Source organism: Salvelinus namaycush, chromosome 15 (assembly GCF_016432855.1).
Source record: "Salvelinus namaycush isolate Seneca chromosome 15, SaNama_1.0, whole genome shotgun sequence".
Taxonomy (NCBI): domain Eukaryota; kingdom Metazoa; phylum Chordata; class Actinopteri; order Salmoniformes; family Salmonidae; genus Salvelinus; species Salvelinus namaycush.
The window spans coordinates 20,727,151-20,744,600 of NC_052321.1; the positions used below are offsets into that span (position 1 = coordinate 20,727,151).

Here is a 17,450-nt window from a genome sequence, read left to right on the forward strand (position 1 = left end):
TTGTAAGTAATCTGTGTTGCTGGTTGGACAGGGAGCATCTGCTGTCTAGATGAGTGATCTCAGCCACACACACTCAGCTCTGCTATCAGTTATCAGCTTGTCAATGGAGTGCGATAGCATTCGTCTTAACCTTTGGCAATGTGTGATCGAAAATTCTCCATAATACAGAATGTGTGTGTCCATCCGTTGGTGTGTGAAGACTAGAGTTTTTGCAGGCAGGGTAACCCCTTACCTTCAGAGAGAGGCTCTTTAGAGATGGCTCTTGTGTGGTCAGCAGAATTCTTCAGTCTATGAAGCCTCTGGCCAACACACATTCTATACCATAAATATGTTCACATTGCTGATCAGGTAGAGTGGACCACATTTCTATCCTATGCCTGTAGTACCACCTGTACCTATCTACCAGGTGTAGGTACTGGACTTTGAATTCAATATAGCATAAGCCTGGTATGTAAAAAGTTTAACATTTAGAATGATAAGCTCTGCCCACCAGGTCTTTTAGCAAAGAGGAATGTCCAACTCTTTAGTAAACTGATCTCATTGCTGTGGTCCATTCTGGCCTTTAGGCTTTAACTAAATGAGTTTGATCAATTGCCTTGGTGAACAAACAAGGCACTCTGTTTCATTGATTGTGTTTAACTTTCCATATGTCCTCATTTAACACGTCTGTAAAGCTCGCTCACTCAATGGACTCTCATTGTTGCAGTCTAGTCTACACAGCGATTTTATGAGTCAAAAGCTGCTGAAAGAGGATTTGAATTGATGCTTTCAGATCATATATATATCTGTCGATATTCCCTTGAGCAAGGCACTTAACCCTAATTTGCTCCAGGGGCGCCGTACTACTATGGTTGACCCTGTAAAACAACACATTTCACATTTTCATTTTTTTTTTTTTTAAAGGGTGTGTAAGTTGTGCTTCTAAGAACCAACATGGTTATTTGAATCAGAAACTCAGCTACAGTGGAGATGTACATTACCTTTCTGTGTCTCTGGCTGGCTCCTGGGTGGTACAGAGTTATGTTTACACTGTATTACTGTATGACGTCTACTCATTTCGGGTGTGTGTATTCCACTAGTGGTATAGACCAGGTTCAGCACGTCATGGCATGCTATCTAAACAGCTTAGATTAGTCCTGATGGATGGTTTATGTTGTAAAGGGCCTTTTGTTTACATGACTCTGATGTAGACCCTGAGCGTGTCTATCCAGCCAGCCATCTAGCTACAGCCTAGCCCCCTCCACTGAGGTCACATGAAGTGTGTTACATTACATGCATGTGGAACAGCCACAGTTAGCACTACATAAACATGTGCGGCTGAGACAACGTAATGCAGACATGGCAGGTTCTGGGACTTTGACTCTGTCATTGCCTTTGCCCTACTTTTCATTTTTATTCATATATTTATCAATTCACATTTTTGATTCATTCAATTCAATTATACACAATCTGCTGGTGTTTCCCTGTCATATAACCTGGTGCCTCTGGGGACCCTACGATCTAGCCAGTGGTCACAAATTGGATCAAAGAGTGAATTGAGTGATTCATTGTCTGTGTGACTTGACTTTGGCTCTATTTGGAACCAGAATGGTGATGCCTTTCCATAAAAAGGAGAACCGAAACCCGCCAACTGGAGCCATATCGGTAACATTTGGATCCTCTTGGTACAGTGGAGCTGGAACAGTTAACTCATCATCATTAACGTCAACTTGTCCTCCAGGCTTCTAGTCCCACAGCCCCGCATGCTGCCAAACCTTCTCAGGGATGGTTCTAGGCCCTGGTCTGGATGTGTAAAACTGGGTCCAGGGTAACGGGTGCTGCTCTCAGCTCGGGGAGAGGCAGTTACTATGGGGAAGACCGCAAGGGCAACCCCCTGGTGTCAAGAATGTAGAGGGGATAATGAATTTCTCTGGCAGTGAGGGATGAGCTACACACACACACACACACACAGAGAGAGACAGCATCTGCAGTCTTTGGACATCCCTGCACCATTGTGAGCCGGTGTGGCTGGCTCTCTGCTGGGACAAAGGCTTGGTGGTCTGCCCTGCTAGCCCAGATAAATGAGGAGCAGTTTATTGATAACTTATTACACTAACTTAACTTAAGCCTGATACACTCTTAACGATTAACATTGTCTTTCAAGCCGTCAATTAATTGATTTGTGAATTTATCGTTTTACATCTCTTTATATTATAGGATGGTGAACACAATGATAACAATGTATGTATGTGCATTCCTATGTCAGTATGTGTGTTATAATCACCTCGGTGTGTATCCAGTCAATTTCAGATTCTCTCAATCATTGTTAGTGAATCCTCCAGTGACTATATTGACCTCTCCAGTGTCTCCCTGACCTGTTTTTGTTCTCCTTTGGTAAATGTGTCTGATGGATCACCATGGCTCTGTGATCTATCTCCTAGCCTGTGTGCTGCTGTAGGGTACACACCACTATGTTAATGAGTGAGTGAGCTGATTGATTGTAATAGTCTCTCTCACACCAGAGGAGGTGACAGATGACCGTGCAGCATACACAGGACACCCAGTCAACCTGATTCAATTTAAAGACACACTTTAGACACCCCCACCAGCACACCACTCATGTGTGACAGTATAGGAGGGAAGAGAGGGGGTTGCAGAGGGATGGTTGTGGGGGCTGGGGATACGGCTGCATATATTTAAAGCATTGACCTTGAGGATTTGAAGAAAAACTGACCTGACAGGTGTGAAAATCTGCTGCAGTCTCTGTTTCACTCTATGTATCTCACTTTCTCCCTGTTGAGGAGGAAACTGGCATGATTGGCGGCTATGCCTTGTCTTCCTGGGCTGGACCCACAGTGCTGGGTGGGGACCCGCCAGACTCTTATCTGGTCCTCTGGCAGTCAGAGCCTGTTGCTCGGCTGTTTTCCCATGGGAGGGATGTCAGATCATATGAGACATAAACCTCTGCCCCCAGGGCCCACATCTCTGCCGGAGTGGACTGCCAATGGAGAGCCTTGAACAAAAGACCTGAGAGAGATTATGGTTTTGATTTAAGCTAACTGACATTTTAAGAGTTGAATACTCCTGCTGCAGATGAAAGTGTGTATTTTACAACCCACAGATTATGAGAGTAAAACATGTTGCAGCTTCTCCTCTGAGCGTCTGAGAGTGTCATCTGTCGCACTGCTGGAAAAACGGCAGGTGCACATCAACATTCCATCAGCTCCAGTGCTCATTAAGCTGCCTAATGGACAGAGAAAGGTTGTTTTGGGGGTTAAACCTGTGCAAGGAAAACTTTTCGCACACACACTCACAGCTTGTTTTGATCTGTGGCCAGAGTTGTCTGACCTACCTGTCACTGATTGATATCCCTGCGACTTTGAAGGTGTGGATTTTCAATGCAATCCGTATTCACAGCATTTACCGCTCTGGTGCACGCACGCATGCACGTGCACACACACAAAGACTGCTGACAGCAGCCATGCAACATGGAGAGTAACACTCCTGGAAGGATCACAGGGTTCTCTCTCCAATGAACATGGCAGTAGATGTGCTGTTTACTCCCAGCTCTGACTTTGGGTCTGTTAACGTCTCTGTCAGTGGGGAGTAAAACACTCAGGCTGCCTTGTAGTTCTGGAGCTAGACGTCTCTGACATACAAAGAGCTAGACACTCTGTGTAGAACGCTTCCACTGGGGCTGGTTCTGACGGGGATCTTGACAAAGGTGTTTGATCTGTCTGTCGATCTGGTGGTACTGCCTGACAGCCTCCACTTTGGTAGAACTGAGGAGAACTGCCAGACTGCCAACAGGAGAAATCGAGTTCACAGTAAGGCATTAAAGAGAGAGGGACAATGTGATGCCTTTTGATCATAGCATAGAATTCTCTGGGTTTTAGCTTTTTCCACTTTAGAGAGATTTAGTCTCAATGTTTTTGTAGATTTGGATCTATAGAGTAGAGACTTCCATGCTGACACCTTTAGCCAGCTAAATTTGATAAACAACCAAAAATAACTACGGATTTTCTGGTTTATTGTGTTTTCAGAATATTTGGGCAAATTAGCTGGCTGACTCATTGATGCTGCTTTGTAGTACACCCCTCTGACCTCTAACATCTGACCCTGGATCACCCCTCTGACCTCTAACATCTGACCCTGGATCACCCCTCTGACCTCTAACATCTGACCCTGGATCACTGACATTCTGCTGTGTCTGGATTCCACCACTCTCTCGCCATCTCTTCCCTCCCTACCTCATCCCTCTCTCAAAATGCTGTAATTCTCATCCACAGAGTTTTTGTTGTGAATATTACAGTCATGCTGGGTGTTGCTACTCTATTCCCCTATGAGCTGGATAATCAATGGCTTCAAGTTAAAAACAGCACCCAGCTACCAGAATGCATCTGTCAAAGTGTTGGGGAGACACTGGGTTATACATTAGCATGATGAGGTAACTTCTCTCTCTACCCCTTTTCCCTTTCCTCTCTCTCTCTTTCTCTGTATCTCTCTCTCTTTCTCTGTATCTCTCTCTCTTTCCACTATCTTTGGGTGTGTCCCATGGGGTTCAGTGTCAAGCAGATTAATGGAGGGAGGATTAGACAATATTCATTTCATACACATTTTCATGAACTACCATTACACAATCCCCTAAATGAAGTGTCTCCCTTTTTACTATGTCATATCTCCTGGGATATCTGAATTGGTGAAAGATTGTTCATGAATCAGTTTGGACAAGGAGACCACAGTAGTGCATTGTAAAGTCTCAGTCTAGGGGGCAAGATGGGAGTGGAAGTGAGCAGCGTCTTTATGGTCACGTGTTGGTTTTACTATGGTAAACATAGAGAGGTATGGGAGGTGTGGAGGGGGAAATTGACTATCTGAGGATGGCTATCAATAGTGTGGGAGTGGTAAAGGTTGACCCTGTGGGATCTCTGTCTTCTCTTACTGAGGGAGGTGACTGAATGGTAGAGGCTATCAGGGGTTGAGGGGTATCGTAGGTTGTATTATCAGGGAGGTGACTGAATGGTAGAGGCTATCAGGGGTTGAGGGGTATCGTAGGTTGTATTATCAGGGAGGTGTGTGTAAACCCACCAAACCTCAACCCCACTGCACTCTCTCTGAACCCTGTACCACCCTCATACTTTTCCGGCCTCGCATTCACAAAGCTAGGGCCATGTGAAGGGCTTTTTGACCTGTTAGTGAAGAGCGCCATATAAATGTAGTTCATTACTATCATTATGTATTACAATGTGCCTCTGCTCTTTCAAGTACTTTATCAGTCAGGGTGCTGAGTGGGAGTCAGCCCAAATGCCATGTAGATGTATGTTACATGAGACTCCTGGCAGAGAGAGAGAGATTATCCCCTGATTGGATCCTGGCCCCTCAGAGCTCATTCCGCCTGTTAAATGAGCTTAATTAGGGTCAGTCCATTCATTGTGCTCCATTGAATTACCCAACACCTGCTCTGTATGAATATGTATAACACCTCTCATCTTTCGCTCTCTCCCTTCCTTTTCTTCATGCTTCTGAATGTGTGTTGTGACTGGTCATACATTTGGCAGGAGGTTAGGATGTGCAGCTCAGTTTCCACCTCATTTTGTGGGCAGTGTGCACATAGGCAGACCTGGCTCTCAAGAGAAGACAGGCTATGGCGGCCTTTCTCAATAGCAAGGCTATGTTCACAGTCTGTACATAGTCAAAGCTTTCCTTAATTTTGGGTCAGTCACAGTGCTCAGGTATTCTGCCACTGTGCTCTCTCTCTCTGTCTCTTTGTCTCTTTGTCTCTTTGTCTCTTTCTTTGTCTCTTTGTCTCTTTCTTTGTCTCTCTGTCTCTTTCTTTGTCTCTCTGTCTCTTTCTTTGTCTCTCTGTCTCTTTCTTTGTCTCTTTCTTTCTGTCGCTTTCTCTTTCTCTCTCTGTCTTTATCTAATCATCTATCTATATATGCTTCTCTGCCTCTGAAAGTGTGTGTTGGTTAAGCTTTTGAGATTTCCCAGACAAGGCCACGGAGGCCATTATGCTTCTGACAATGTTGTTTTGGACCCTCTGAATGTTGTTCTTATTGTTGCCAACATTGTGAACTTGACTCCATTTGCCCATGCAGCTGGCCAAGAACAGGCTATTCTTTTACATCCAAGCACTGCATGGATAATGGACCAACTACAAGTATGAGTAGTGGATATTGCTTTGAATTATTATGTTTGTAAGCTTTTAACTAATCCGCTCATATTCATTTGGATTTGTCTCAAGTAAATGGTTTGGAGGTTGACTGTGGTCAGAGAGCAGGGAGGAACCTGTGTCATGGAATAACCACATAAGCGCTAGCAATTACAGGTACAGTAGGTGTATGTGATCTGAAAGAAAAAGGTATATATTATTTTCCATTTTATAAGCAACCGTATAGTTTGGCTTCTAAATGTGACTCTTTGTGTGAGTCTATAAAATGTGCTGTTGTAGTTTCTTTCAGCCCAAGATTTGTATTTTTTTTTATTTAACTAGGCTAGTCAGTTAAGAACCAATTCTTATTTTCTTTGATGGCCTAGGAACAGTGGCCTCTCTGGGATAGGCGGGACGCTACCGTCCCACTTGGCCAAAAGCCAGTGAAAATGCAGAGCACCAAATTCAAATAAATTACTATAAAAATCAAACTTTCATTAAATCACACATGAAAGATACCAAATTAAAGCTACACTGGTTGTGAATCCAGCCAACATGTCAGAATTCAAATAGGCTTTTCGGTGAAAGCAAACGATGCTATTATCTAAGGATAGCACCATAGTAAACAAAGAGAGATAAGCATATTTCAACCCTGCAGGCGCGACACAAAACGCGGAAATAAAAATATAATTCATGCCTTACCTTTGACGAGCTTCTGTTGGCACTCCAATATGTCCCATAAACATCACAAATGGTCCTTTTTGTTCGATTAATTTCGTCGATATATATCCAAAATGTCCATTTATTTGGCGCGTTTGATCCAGAAAAACACCGGTTCCAACTCATGAAACATGACTACAAAATATCTCAAAAGTTACCTGTAAACTTTGCCAAAACATTTCAAACTACTTTTGTAATACAACTTTAGGTATTTTGTTACGTAAATAATCGATAAAGTTGAAGACGGGATGATCTGTGTTCAATACAGGATTAAAAACAATCTGTAGCATGCTTTCTGGTCACGCGCCTGTATCTAACAGTACACTACAAGTGACCCTGATTCAAAATGGCCGTACTTCTTCATTACACAAAGGAAAAACCTTCAACTAATTTCTAAAGACTGTTGACATCCAGTGGAAGCGGTAGGAACTGCAAAGAAGGTCAATTAGAAATCTGGATTCCTGATGAAAACCCATTGAAAAGAGAGTGACCTCAAAAAAAAAAAAAATCTGAATGGTTTGTCCTCGGGGTTTCGCCTGCTAAATAAGTTCTGTTATACACACAGACATGATTCAAACAGTTTTAGAAACGTCAGAGTGTTTTCTATCCAAATCTACTAATAATATGCATATCTTATCTTCTGGGGATGAGTAGCTGGCAGTTGAATTTGGGTATGCTTTTCATCCAAACGTGAAAATGCTGCCCCCTATCCTAGAGAAGTTAAGGGGCTTTATTGGCATAGGAAGCATATGTTTACATTGCCAAAGCAAGTGAAATAGATACTACACAAAAGTTAAATAAACGTCTGTCTGTCGTGATCTCCTCAGCCTGGCTTCAGAGTGCTCTCTCTCACAGTGCTCTCTCTCACAGTGCTCTCTCTCACAGTGCTCTCTCTCACAGTGCTCTCTCTCACAGTGCTCTCTCTCACAGTGCTCTCTCACAGTGCTCTCTCACAGTGCTCTCTCACAGTGCTCTCTCACAGTGCTCTCTTGGGGTCATTGTGGTATGTTGTGTCAGACAAGAGTCCCAGCCATAGCAGCATTCCCTGGTGCCTCCCAGTAATTATGCAGGCATACGCCAACTTGTCTTGCCCAATCATATCTAGTGCCCATGGAAAACGTCTTTCAAAAATAAAAATAAAAAGCTCCTGCATCCTACACTTTGCCCAATGGAAAATCAGCAGAAACAACACTGAGGGTGTAGTAGTTCCTATACTACATACAACATATCTGGTCCTAACTTCCACCTGGAGAGTGAGTGAGGCTGGCTTGAGCACTTTCACTTTTTCCTCTCCTCCTCACCACTCTCCGTTGCCCCGCGTTACCCTGGAGGATTACAATTCGCTGTGCCTAGAAGCCGGGTTGAGGGAGAGGGAGTTTCCTCATGTGCCTCAGTCAGTGTGTGAGTCAGTCAGTGTGTGAGTCAGTCAGTGTGTGTGTGTGTGACTGTGTCACTTTAAGACCGGCAGGCTGACTTGGTTGAATCCACTTTAAGATCAGAGAGCTCTGGATTCTCCTTGCTTGCTCTTCAAAGAGCTTTTAGATGAAAGCTTTGGACGGAGGTAAGGGAGGTTTTTGTCTCTCTATTTCATCCTTCCCTTTGTTTCTTCTGTTTCCAGGATTTAAGATAAAGCAGAACATTTTTTTACCATGGTTGTCTTCTATCCAGTTGTTCAGGTTTAGACAAGTCTGTGTGTTTGGTGCTTTCTTTGTGTACACGCGGACTTGAACTTTGCATCTAATGTTTAGGGATGTTGGTTCTAGCAGTAATCACAGGCATGTTCCCTGCTGTAGTGTTTAACTAGCTCTGTATAGTAGCATAGAACCCAGCCAGATTGATTTTGTGAAAAGGTGACCCTTTTCTCCCACAGGAGACCTCGCTGTCAGCTCACTGTACGTTTCACTGTTAGCATTATATTCAGTAACAGCAGAATCAGATGGACTGATTATTGCAGCGGTTTACTACGATGGATTCTTTACATTCAATGTGGTGTTTTTGGTCTGTCTTATAGCCCATAATTTAGATCCTATGGTAAAATTGGCAACAGTACATTTGGTATAATCAGTGCTCCATTGTTTAGGATATTATTAAGAAATGTTTTGACTCTGTTGGCATTTGTCTGATTCTGAAAAGGCTAACACATATATCTCTGTAAATCGCTCATAGGGCGCCATGTCATTTTTGGTTCAGAGCCCGTTGAAGGCCTTTATAATGGAAAATTCCAAAGAACACTAACAAGCAGTTTGATGCTCAGTGGCTTTGGCAATACAGTATAATCTACCATACTGTAATATACTGTATTGCCTTCACTCTATGATCCATGGCCTTTTATTTCCTCCTCATAACTGAATGGCCACAGGATCCTCTGTAATATCCAGCCTGAATGACAGAGATCAGGCGAAAACATCTCTCTGTCTTACAACAACAGTCTATTGACTTTTGTTTACCTCCTGTTGTTGTCAGTCCGTGGGGACTTGTCTTGTGAAAGTGGGTCTCACTCTCAGACAGTGGGGACTTGTCTTGTGAAAGTGGGTCTCACTCTCAGACAGTGTTCTACTGCTTCTAGCAGCTGTGGCTAGATTATACCGTACTGCTCCTTTAAGAGTCAGCTAGGTATTTGGCTAGGCTGAGGCTCTGTGCCACAGGAAGGTGATAAGTGATAAGGGAGGAGTCCTCTGGGTACTGATTTGATAGAAGGAAGGTAACATCAGGGAGAACTGGATAATGAATGATAATACTAGATGACGTTATGGGTCTGAGGGAACAATGAAGTTTGAGACCTGAAACCTAAATGATTAATGAGACAATAGTTTTACCTGTTTATTGTTCTAGTTTACTTAATGTCAGATTAAAGCCAAACCAAGATGTCTTTCTGTGTTTGATGGATTGATCATTTCCACTGAAAGGGCTATGCAGACAAATTTTTAATTTCATGGTGTGATTTTTCTTTTACTACAAGGTTCAGTATCCACTTATGGCTAGCCCAGAAATGCACAGCTAGTGGTTCCTGTTCTCCAGGGTTCTGTAGTTTACCGGGTAAAAAAGTGCACTAGCATGGAATTGTAGTGCTGGGGATGCATCCTCCAGGGATGGCCCAACCCAGCTCCATGTTTCACACTGCTGTGTCAAGGGGTTTGAGGCTTTGATCCTCAAGTTTACCTTCAAGGACAAGAGTGTTTTTCACAGACAGCCTCAACATGGCTCAATATGCAACCCTGTGTGAAGTGTGTACTGTCAAATATAGACTTGGCCTTGTTGGCCTTTTTGCCGTGTGTGTGTGTGTGTGTGTGTGTGTCACAAGGACATGCAGTTTGCTCATGATATAGACACCCCACTACTACACCCCCCACCCTCTCTACAACACAACTATGCAGTGTTTATACCCTGTGGAAGTGTGTCCTCACTGACATGGCCCAAGGCTCCATCCCTGAGACACGATGTCAGACTAAACAGAGAGAGGATGTAGGAGTCATCCAGGGACATTAGCAGGAGAATACCAGGTCACAGGGTGCTAGCGGAGAATAGGGGAGGGTGAGCTCTCTTTGCTCCAGAACAGATGGCCTATGGCATAGAGGCTATTGAGAGGCACAGGACTGCAGGCAGGGGTTCAGTGTTGTGGTCAAGGAAGACATGGTCCCCTCTCCCAACACTGTTATAAGGCTCCGGTTCAGCCCACAGCACAAGGCTGACGTCTACGAGAATGTGAGTGTGCTTGTGCCTTTGCTTTTATTCAGGCAAAGGAAGGCTGCAAGTTTGAAAAGCTCAGTCAGAAGTTGGCTCTGTGTCAGAACTAGCAGTGAAAGGAACTGGAAGCAGCCATTGTGACTCCTGGAGCATGCCAGATGAATTTGTCTATTTTCTCCTAAAGAGATTTGTTTGGTTTCTACTTATTCATTTTGAGCGATGTGGAGCAATTTCCCTGCTTCAAACTCTTTAGCTTCGAGGGGCTAATCATTGTCAAAGCTAATCAGAGAGTCAGAAGGTTGGGAGGGGGTAGATGCCTTTCTAGGGAGTTTTTCCTAGCCACCGTGCTTCTACACCTGCATTGCTTGCTGTTTGGGGTTTTAGGCTGGGTTTCTGTACAGCACTTTGATATATCAGCTGATGTAAGAAGGGCTTTATAAATACATTTGATTTGATTTGATGCGGAGACTATGGCAGATGGATGATAAACCTGGCCGTGAGAGATGATGCTCCGGTTTTCCCACAGACACGGAACACTGTGGAGGACAGGCCAGGGACTATTAGCCTAGTGGAGCGGCCAACTGCAGTCGACCAGGCACTCATGATCTCTGTTGGCTCTTAACCTTGGACACGTGGCCTCTGGCCTTAACTTGGCAACCCTGGGAACTTTAGCTGCCAAAGGGCTTCAACTTAGCAACCCTTCTAACTGTATCTGTCAGAGCTAGAGGTCTTTGACTTGGCAACACTTCTAACTGTATCTGTCAGAGCTAGAGGTCTTTGACTTGGCAGCACTTCTAACTGTATCTGTCAGAGCTAGAGGTCTTTGACTTGGCAGCTCTTCTAACTGTATCTGTCAGAGCTAGAGGTCTTTGACTTGGCAGCACTTCTAACTGTATCTGTCAGAGCTAGAGGTCTTTGACTTGGCAACACTTCTAACTGTATCTGTCAGAGCTAGAGGTCTTTGACTTGGCAGCACTTCTAACTGTATCTGTCAGAGCTAGAGGTCTTTGACTTGGCAGCTCTTCTAACTGTATCTGTCAGAGCTAGAGGTCTTTGACTTGGCAGCACTTCTAACTGTATCTGTCAGAGCTAGAGGTCTTTGACTTGGCAGCACTTCTAACTGTATTTGTCAGAGCTAGAGGTCTTTGACTTGGCAACACTTCTAACTGTATCTGTCAGAGCTAGAGGTCTTTGACTTGGCAGCACTTCTAACTGTATCTGTCAGAGCTAGAGGTCTTTGACTTGGCAACTCTAAACACTTTCTGTCAGGATTTGTGGATTATATGTCATGGATATTTTTTTGTGGGGATTGATACATTTTACGTTAGGGCAAATCAAGTCTGAAATGTGTTTGTTGAAATTAAAAACTTTAGAAGCCTTTTTAATCCTTCAATACACTACAAGTTTGCAAATTCTCATCAACAAAAGAATGATCAAATGAAGATCCTACATCTTTATCTATAGGTTATAGATGCTTTAATCTTATCACTGTATGACCTATGTCAAGTTCATGATCTGTGTAGTGGTTCTACAACATGTGGGAACAGCTATAGCTGGTGAAGGCTAGCAGCAGTTTGTAATAGGTCAGGACTAAAAACAAACTTGGCTGAACTGTTTGCCTTGTGCCTGATCCATTTTGTAGAAGCTTGATAGAATAAATTCTCACACCCAAGGCTTAATTTCCTTTAACATGGTGCTGTTTGTCTCTCTGACCACATTGGGAAGGTCACAGGTACCAAACAAAACAGTTTGTGCAGTTCTCCTTTACTCTCAAGCCGGAGCTGTGATTCCTTATTACCCTCAGCCTATATGCTACAGTACAGAACATCTAGTCATTCAGCAGACTCTTATCTTGCGCCTCTTGAAGGTCTTGAAAGTCAAGGTGCAGTAAGAAGGAGAGGTAAACCGCAGTAAGAAGGAGAGGTAAACAGCAGTAATGCCACAGATCAGTCAATCCCCAGGGTATTTACACTATGTCCTGGCCTCTCACATGCTATAAGTGTGCTGCTGCTGCACCAGTAGAGGATGGGTTTCATGTGAATGCTTTCCTGGAGCGTGAGCTTACATGCATGTGGAAGGGTTATACTGCAAGGGTCGTGCTCTTACTGTAGCCCACAGCTACAGTAAGAACGCTCTCCAGCAGTTTCTGTTGTTTGGAATCCGCCCCTGGACAAATTTGCCAGTGGGAAGCAAAGAAAAGGCTGGAATTCCAGTGTTTAAAAATAAACAGCGGGGCAAACTGTAGCAGGCTTTCAAAAACTTTCCCAACCGATCAAAGAAGACGTCATTGAGTTCTGCAGAGTAGGAAAAATGTGAGTAATGTTTAGGTTGGAGAGGAATATAAAAGGGATTTTGAGTCAGAGGAGAGGAGTGCGTTTCTACAGTAGTCATGGAGACAGAGTGGCACAGCAGAGACAGACCTGGGCTGACTCCTTCAGGATCACTGTGATGGAAACCTGGTGCAGGTTTGAGCCTAACACATGGAAGCACTGTATTTCTGTACTGTATATGCCTTTGACAGGGAAAGCTTGTAGTTGTAATTCAATTTTAGTATACCAAGAATGTCCTCTCTCCGGATGAGGTACAGGATGAGGTACAGGATGAGGTACAGGATGAGGTACAGGATGAGGTACAGGATGAGGTACAGGATGAGGTACAGTAGCCATGTGGTGGTGTTCCTCTTGGAAACATACATTGTGGATTTTGCAAAGAATCTGTTCCTCAGAAACCTTAATGGAAAGTAGTCCTCTGATCATTGGCTGGGTGTCCTCTTCTTAACCACTAAAATACCAAAGCTCTACTGAACACCAGATTATGACTCAGCCCTAATTGCAACACCTGTTATCAAACATTGGGGGTTGTCACAGGCAGTTAACAGAGCTGTGTTTCCATAGTGATAACCCAATCGCTACCTAACCCAACCGCTCTCCTTTGTATGTTCCTCAGATGGTCCTGGCTGTGCAGCAGGAGGAGAGAGGGTTGCCTGAGAGCAGAGGAATCCAGGACCACCATGCCCACTGAAGGAACTCTGAGACGAGACTGAGACTTTAGAACACACAGGTGAGTCTCAGATTCTGTCTCCTATCAGCGATTATTAACATTGCTTTTATAAGTGGTAGTGATTGTAGGTAAGTGTCTTAGCATGTTTAAGTGGTGCAGGGAGTGGAAAATGTTAGGCTAACGCTAATGTAGTATTGCCAACTATACCGATTATGCAATGAAATCACAGTAAGTGCGCCATAGTTGCCTTCAGTAACATATTACAGTTGACAAACCAATGTAAAACCAAGCCACTACATACTACATCCATCACACATAACAGCCATGAAGGCTTAAAGCTTGTTGGTCACACTGGTGATACCGCCGCCTTGGTACCTTTCCTGGAAAAGGAGTAAAATGAGAAGAAAAGGATGTCTTTGTAATTATTAGACTTTTTCATCCTGAGTCTCTTTTGTCTTCCAGATCGCAATGGGAAACTCTGAGAGCCAGTACAGCATTCAGGGGTCCAAGGGCACCAGCTTAATCTTCCCAGGGAAACAAAAGCCCTACTCACTAAAGTTCCGCTCAAACAAAGAAGAGGTTCTATCCCCCCATACGTGGTGGAAAGGTGGCCCGGGGGGCTCGGGGTACAAGGCCAGGGCTGTTGGTCGAGGATGCCTCTCCCCCCTGCAGAGGAGAGGAGACCCGTACATCTCCAGACACTATGATTACGTCACCAAGGGGGTGAAGGGCAGTCCAAACTCCCATATCTGGCATGGCTCCCCACCAAGAGGCTGCTCACACCTCCCAGCTGAGAATAGATGCTGCCCCTATGAGGGCAGGGGAAGCCTGTACAGTAGAGCATCAGGGGATCTGAACGACTATGCTATAAACGGACACAGGACCCCAGAGAGGATGCGAGGAGAGGGGGAGGGGCTTGAGGAGCAGAGCAGTCCCAGGGTGGTCATCAAGAAGGATGGTAGTCTGAGGGTGGAGTTCACCAACACTAACAGTGGTCTGCTGGTAGATGAGGCATCTGGGCCAGTGCAGCTGCTCAAGTTCTCCCCCGCTCTGGAGTCCACCTCTAGTCTGCCTGGCAGCAGCAGGCCTGAGGCCCACCATGGTGCTCCGCAGCCAGCCTCAACCTCAACCGCCAGGACTAGCAAGGGCAGCTCGCTGAGCTCAGAGGGCTCTTGGTACGACTCGCCCTGGGGGCCCAGCGCGGAGCTCTGCGACCAGGACCAGTCCTGTTCCTCCAGTAGGTCTATGGGAAACCGTAGGGCTGACCAGTTGGATGCCTTTGGCCAGCAGTCTCCCCCTGTGTCCATCTCAGATCTCTACAGGGACCCCAGTATGGCTGCCACCTTCCCCACAGCTAAGGACCTGTCGGCACAGTACAGGGAATCCCCTCTTCACTACCATCACATCCAGCACCGAGCCTCCTTTGTTTCGGCCCTGGACGTGCCTGCTGAGGAGCAGTGTCCAGAGGCCCCGCAGTACTCAACCTACACCCTGCCCTGCCGTAAGGCCCAGCCTAATGGAGAGGTCTCCACCCTGAAGGGCTCTGGCTCCGTCAGGAGCCGCATGAGACGCCTCAGCGACTGGACTGGAAGTCTCAGCAGGAAGAAGAGGAAGACACAGGTGAGTGCGGCTGTCATCCGGGGTTGTCTGTGTTTCTAGATCAGGGTCCCAGTGCTCAATCTATGAAATTTGTTTTATTTGTTAACAGAAACATTTGTCACAAAGTGTCACAAAGTACTAAACAATGAGCAAACCGAGCCAGTGGCAAGGAAACGCTTCCGCTTAGGTTCTAAACTGATGTTGTCCTTCATAGATCTGTATACACCCTATCTTCATGGCTTGTTATGTACAACCAGTAGGCCTACAGCGTGTTTGCAGTTAGATCTGTAGCCATATCATATATCTAGTGGTCAATCTGTAATGGAGGTACTGCTTTAGCTGCATCAGGTGTGTCTAATCTCCTTAGTAAATTCCCTGTTTTGAGATGTGATTGTCTGCAGTTCCTTGGCTCCACAGGAGAATATGATGACTCTGGAGTCTCCCAGTGCTTGGCACAGACTAGTGTTCCAACCATGTTAGTGAGGGAGGGGGGGCAGCAGAGAAAGCAACTCTCTGACAGTTACTTAGCTGGGGACTGTTACTGGTCAGTGTCGTCTCACCAGGAACACAACGTTGTCCCCGATCCCGAGTACCACAATACCAGCTGTCTGAGTACAGGGAACCACAGGGTACCGCGGAATGAAATTTGGGAAGCGGATGGTGCATTGTGTAGGGACTAGAGATGCAGTCGTCTACCGGAGAATAAGGCATGAAACAGAGGGAAGGAGAGGAAGGATGAAAAGCCAAGGGGTCTGCAGATTCCATGACTACGTCTGGGTGGGTACAAGAGGTCATGTCAGTTTAGTGTTTTTAGCAACATCATGCCAATGAAAGGAATATGTAGAATGCACTGTGTTGGAAGCATAGCTCCATTGTATATCATTTGCTGTTGAGTGCATTGTTATGATCAGACGATATCCTCCAGTTTGGGTCTAGATGATTGTTGTTACACAGTGGAGATTGAAACAGTGATTTTTTTTCTCTAGTGTACAAGCTCGTATGCATTTCATTGAGATATTGTGTGAGTGGTTGAAAATAGATGTTATCTACCAGTTGACAGCAGGTCTGTATGATGTACAGCAGGTCAGTGTTGCAGTATGGGTTACACAGCTGAGAACCGGACCTGTAAAATGACACCAGACTGTTTTGTACAGTATTAGAATAACCATGACTTGTATGCCAAATCATTGGATAGAGTGTGTTTGTGTAAATGTGTGTTATGGGTCTGTAATAGTTTATTTAGAGCATTTAAGCCCCATAAATGTAATCACATAGCTTTTGTTGCAGAAAATATGACTAAGTAGTTAATTACTAAAAAATGTGTGTTAGATATTCCCAAATTAGCTTAAAAACGGCTTGAAACGTGGCCCTCCGTGACTTTGAGGCTTTAAATCATACATTATGCCCTAATTCTCTTGTAAACTTAAATGCTTTTCAAACCATTCCAAGATAATTACTGTAAGCCTATGAAATCTCTGTTACTGAAACTAATTCCCAGCTGAAGATTTAGAAACCCCACCCCTCTTAATGATGTGGTCGTCATGGTGATTATGATTTGGTGGCACTGCTCTGGGTTTCTACTCAACACTCTGTCCTCCTCTCCAGAGACCCAATCCACTAGTGTGTACTGTATGGATAGGTACTCGTTCATAGGGCATTAGGGTCTAAGTAAAATATCTGGGTGTAACCGGCGTTGGCACAAGAGGGTTAACTTCTCTTGGGACCAGAGCGTGCACTCTAAATTAGTTCCTATTGTCATGACGTTGCCCTCTTTGGGTACAGCGAGCACCATCCCCCGCTCTCTGCACCCCCCCCCCCCCCCCCTCCCCTCTCTCTCTCTCTCCTACACCCAGGCGGCTGTTAGGCAGGTCATAAATTCCTGGATGAGATTCTTCCTCATGGCCAGACAGTATAGAGAGAGAGTGAGTTTTCATATAGAGAACAATGGAACTTCTTCCATCTCACAGAACTTGAGAACTGAACAATATTCATGTTCTGGAGAATGTATAAAAGGTCGGTGAAGTAGCCAGCTATGAACTGGTCCATTTGGTACAGTTTTGTGAAACTCATGAGAGACAATACAGCCACATTACCATAACCCTGTTTATACAAGAGTCTCGGTTGTGGGACTTGCATCTAATTGTTGTATGGGATGAATGAGTAAAGATGAAACTATTTGTGAAATGATGTAATGTGATTTTAGACTGTTTAATGAAGGAAACTCCAATTCCCTTTGGAGTTTAACTAAATCAGAGGCCCGCCCCATGAGCACAGACATTGATCTGGCATTGTGGGACAGCCCCTTTCTGCTCTCCCG

General features: G+C 44.8%; 2 protein-coding genes across 2 annotated transcripts in view; both read left to right on the plus strand.

Annotated features, from left to right (window-relative positions):
• Positions 1 to 13,500: 13,500 nt before the first annotated feature.
• Positions 13,501 to 14,793, plus strand: LOC120059983 (T-lymphoma invasion and metastasis-inducing protein 2-like). The gene is made up of 3 exons (XM_039009060.1): positions 13,501 to 13,594; positions 13,997 to 14,665; positions 14,776 to 14,793. The coding sequence occupies exons 2-3, from the start codon at positions 14,003 to 14,005 to the stop codon at positions 14,791 to 14,793; spliced, it is 681 nt and encodes a 226-aa protein (XP_038864988.1). The 5' UTR covers positions 13,501 to 13,594; positions 13,997 to 14,002.
• The window catches only part of LOC120060291 (T-lymphoma invasion and metastasis-inducing protein 2-like), a 64,626-nt gene continuing 61,957 nt past the window's right edge, over positions 14,782 to 17,450 (plus strand). Inside the window, exon 1 of the mRNA XM_039009481.1 lies at positions 14,782 to 15,154. Coding sequence (XP_038865409.1) covers positions 14,867 to 15,154 — 288 coding nt within the window. The 5' untranslated portion in view covers positions 14,782 to 14,866. The remainder of the gene's footprint in view (positions 15,155 to 17,450) is intronic.

Excerpts from the sequence above, each read along its gene's own strand:
- LOC120059983 (XM_039009060.1), top strand. The coding sequence starts at position 14,003 with ATGGGAAACTCTGAGAGCCAGTACAGCATTCAGGGGTCCAAGGGCACC.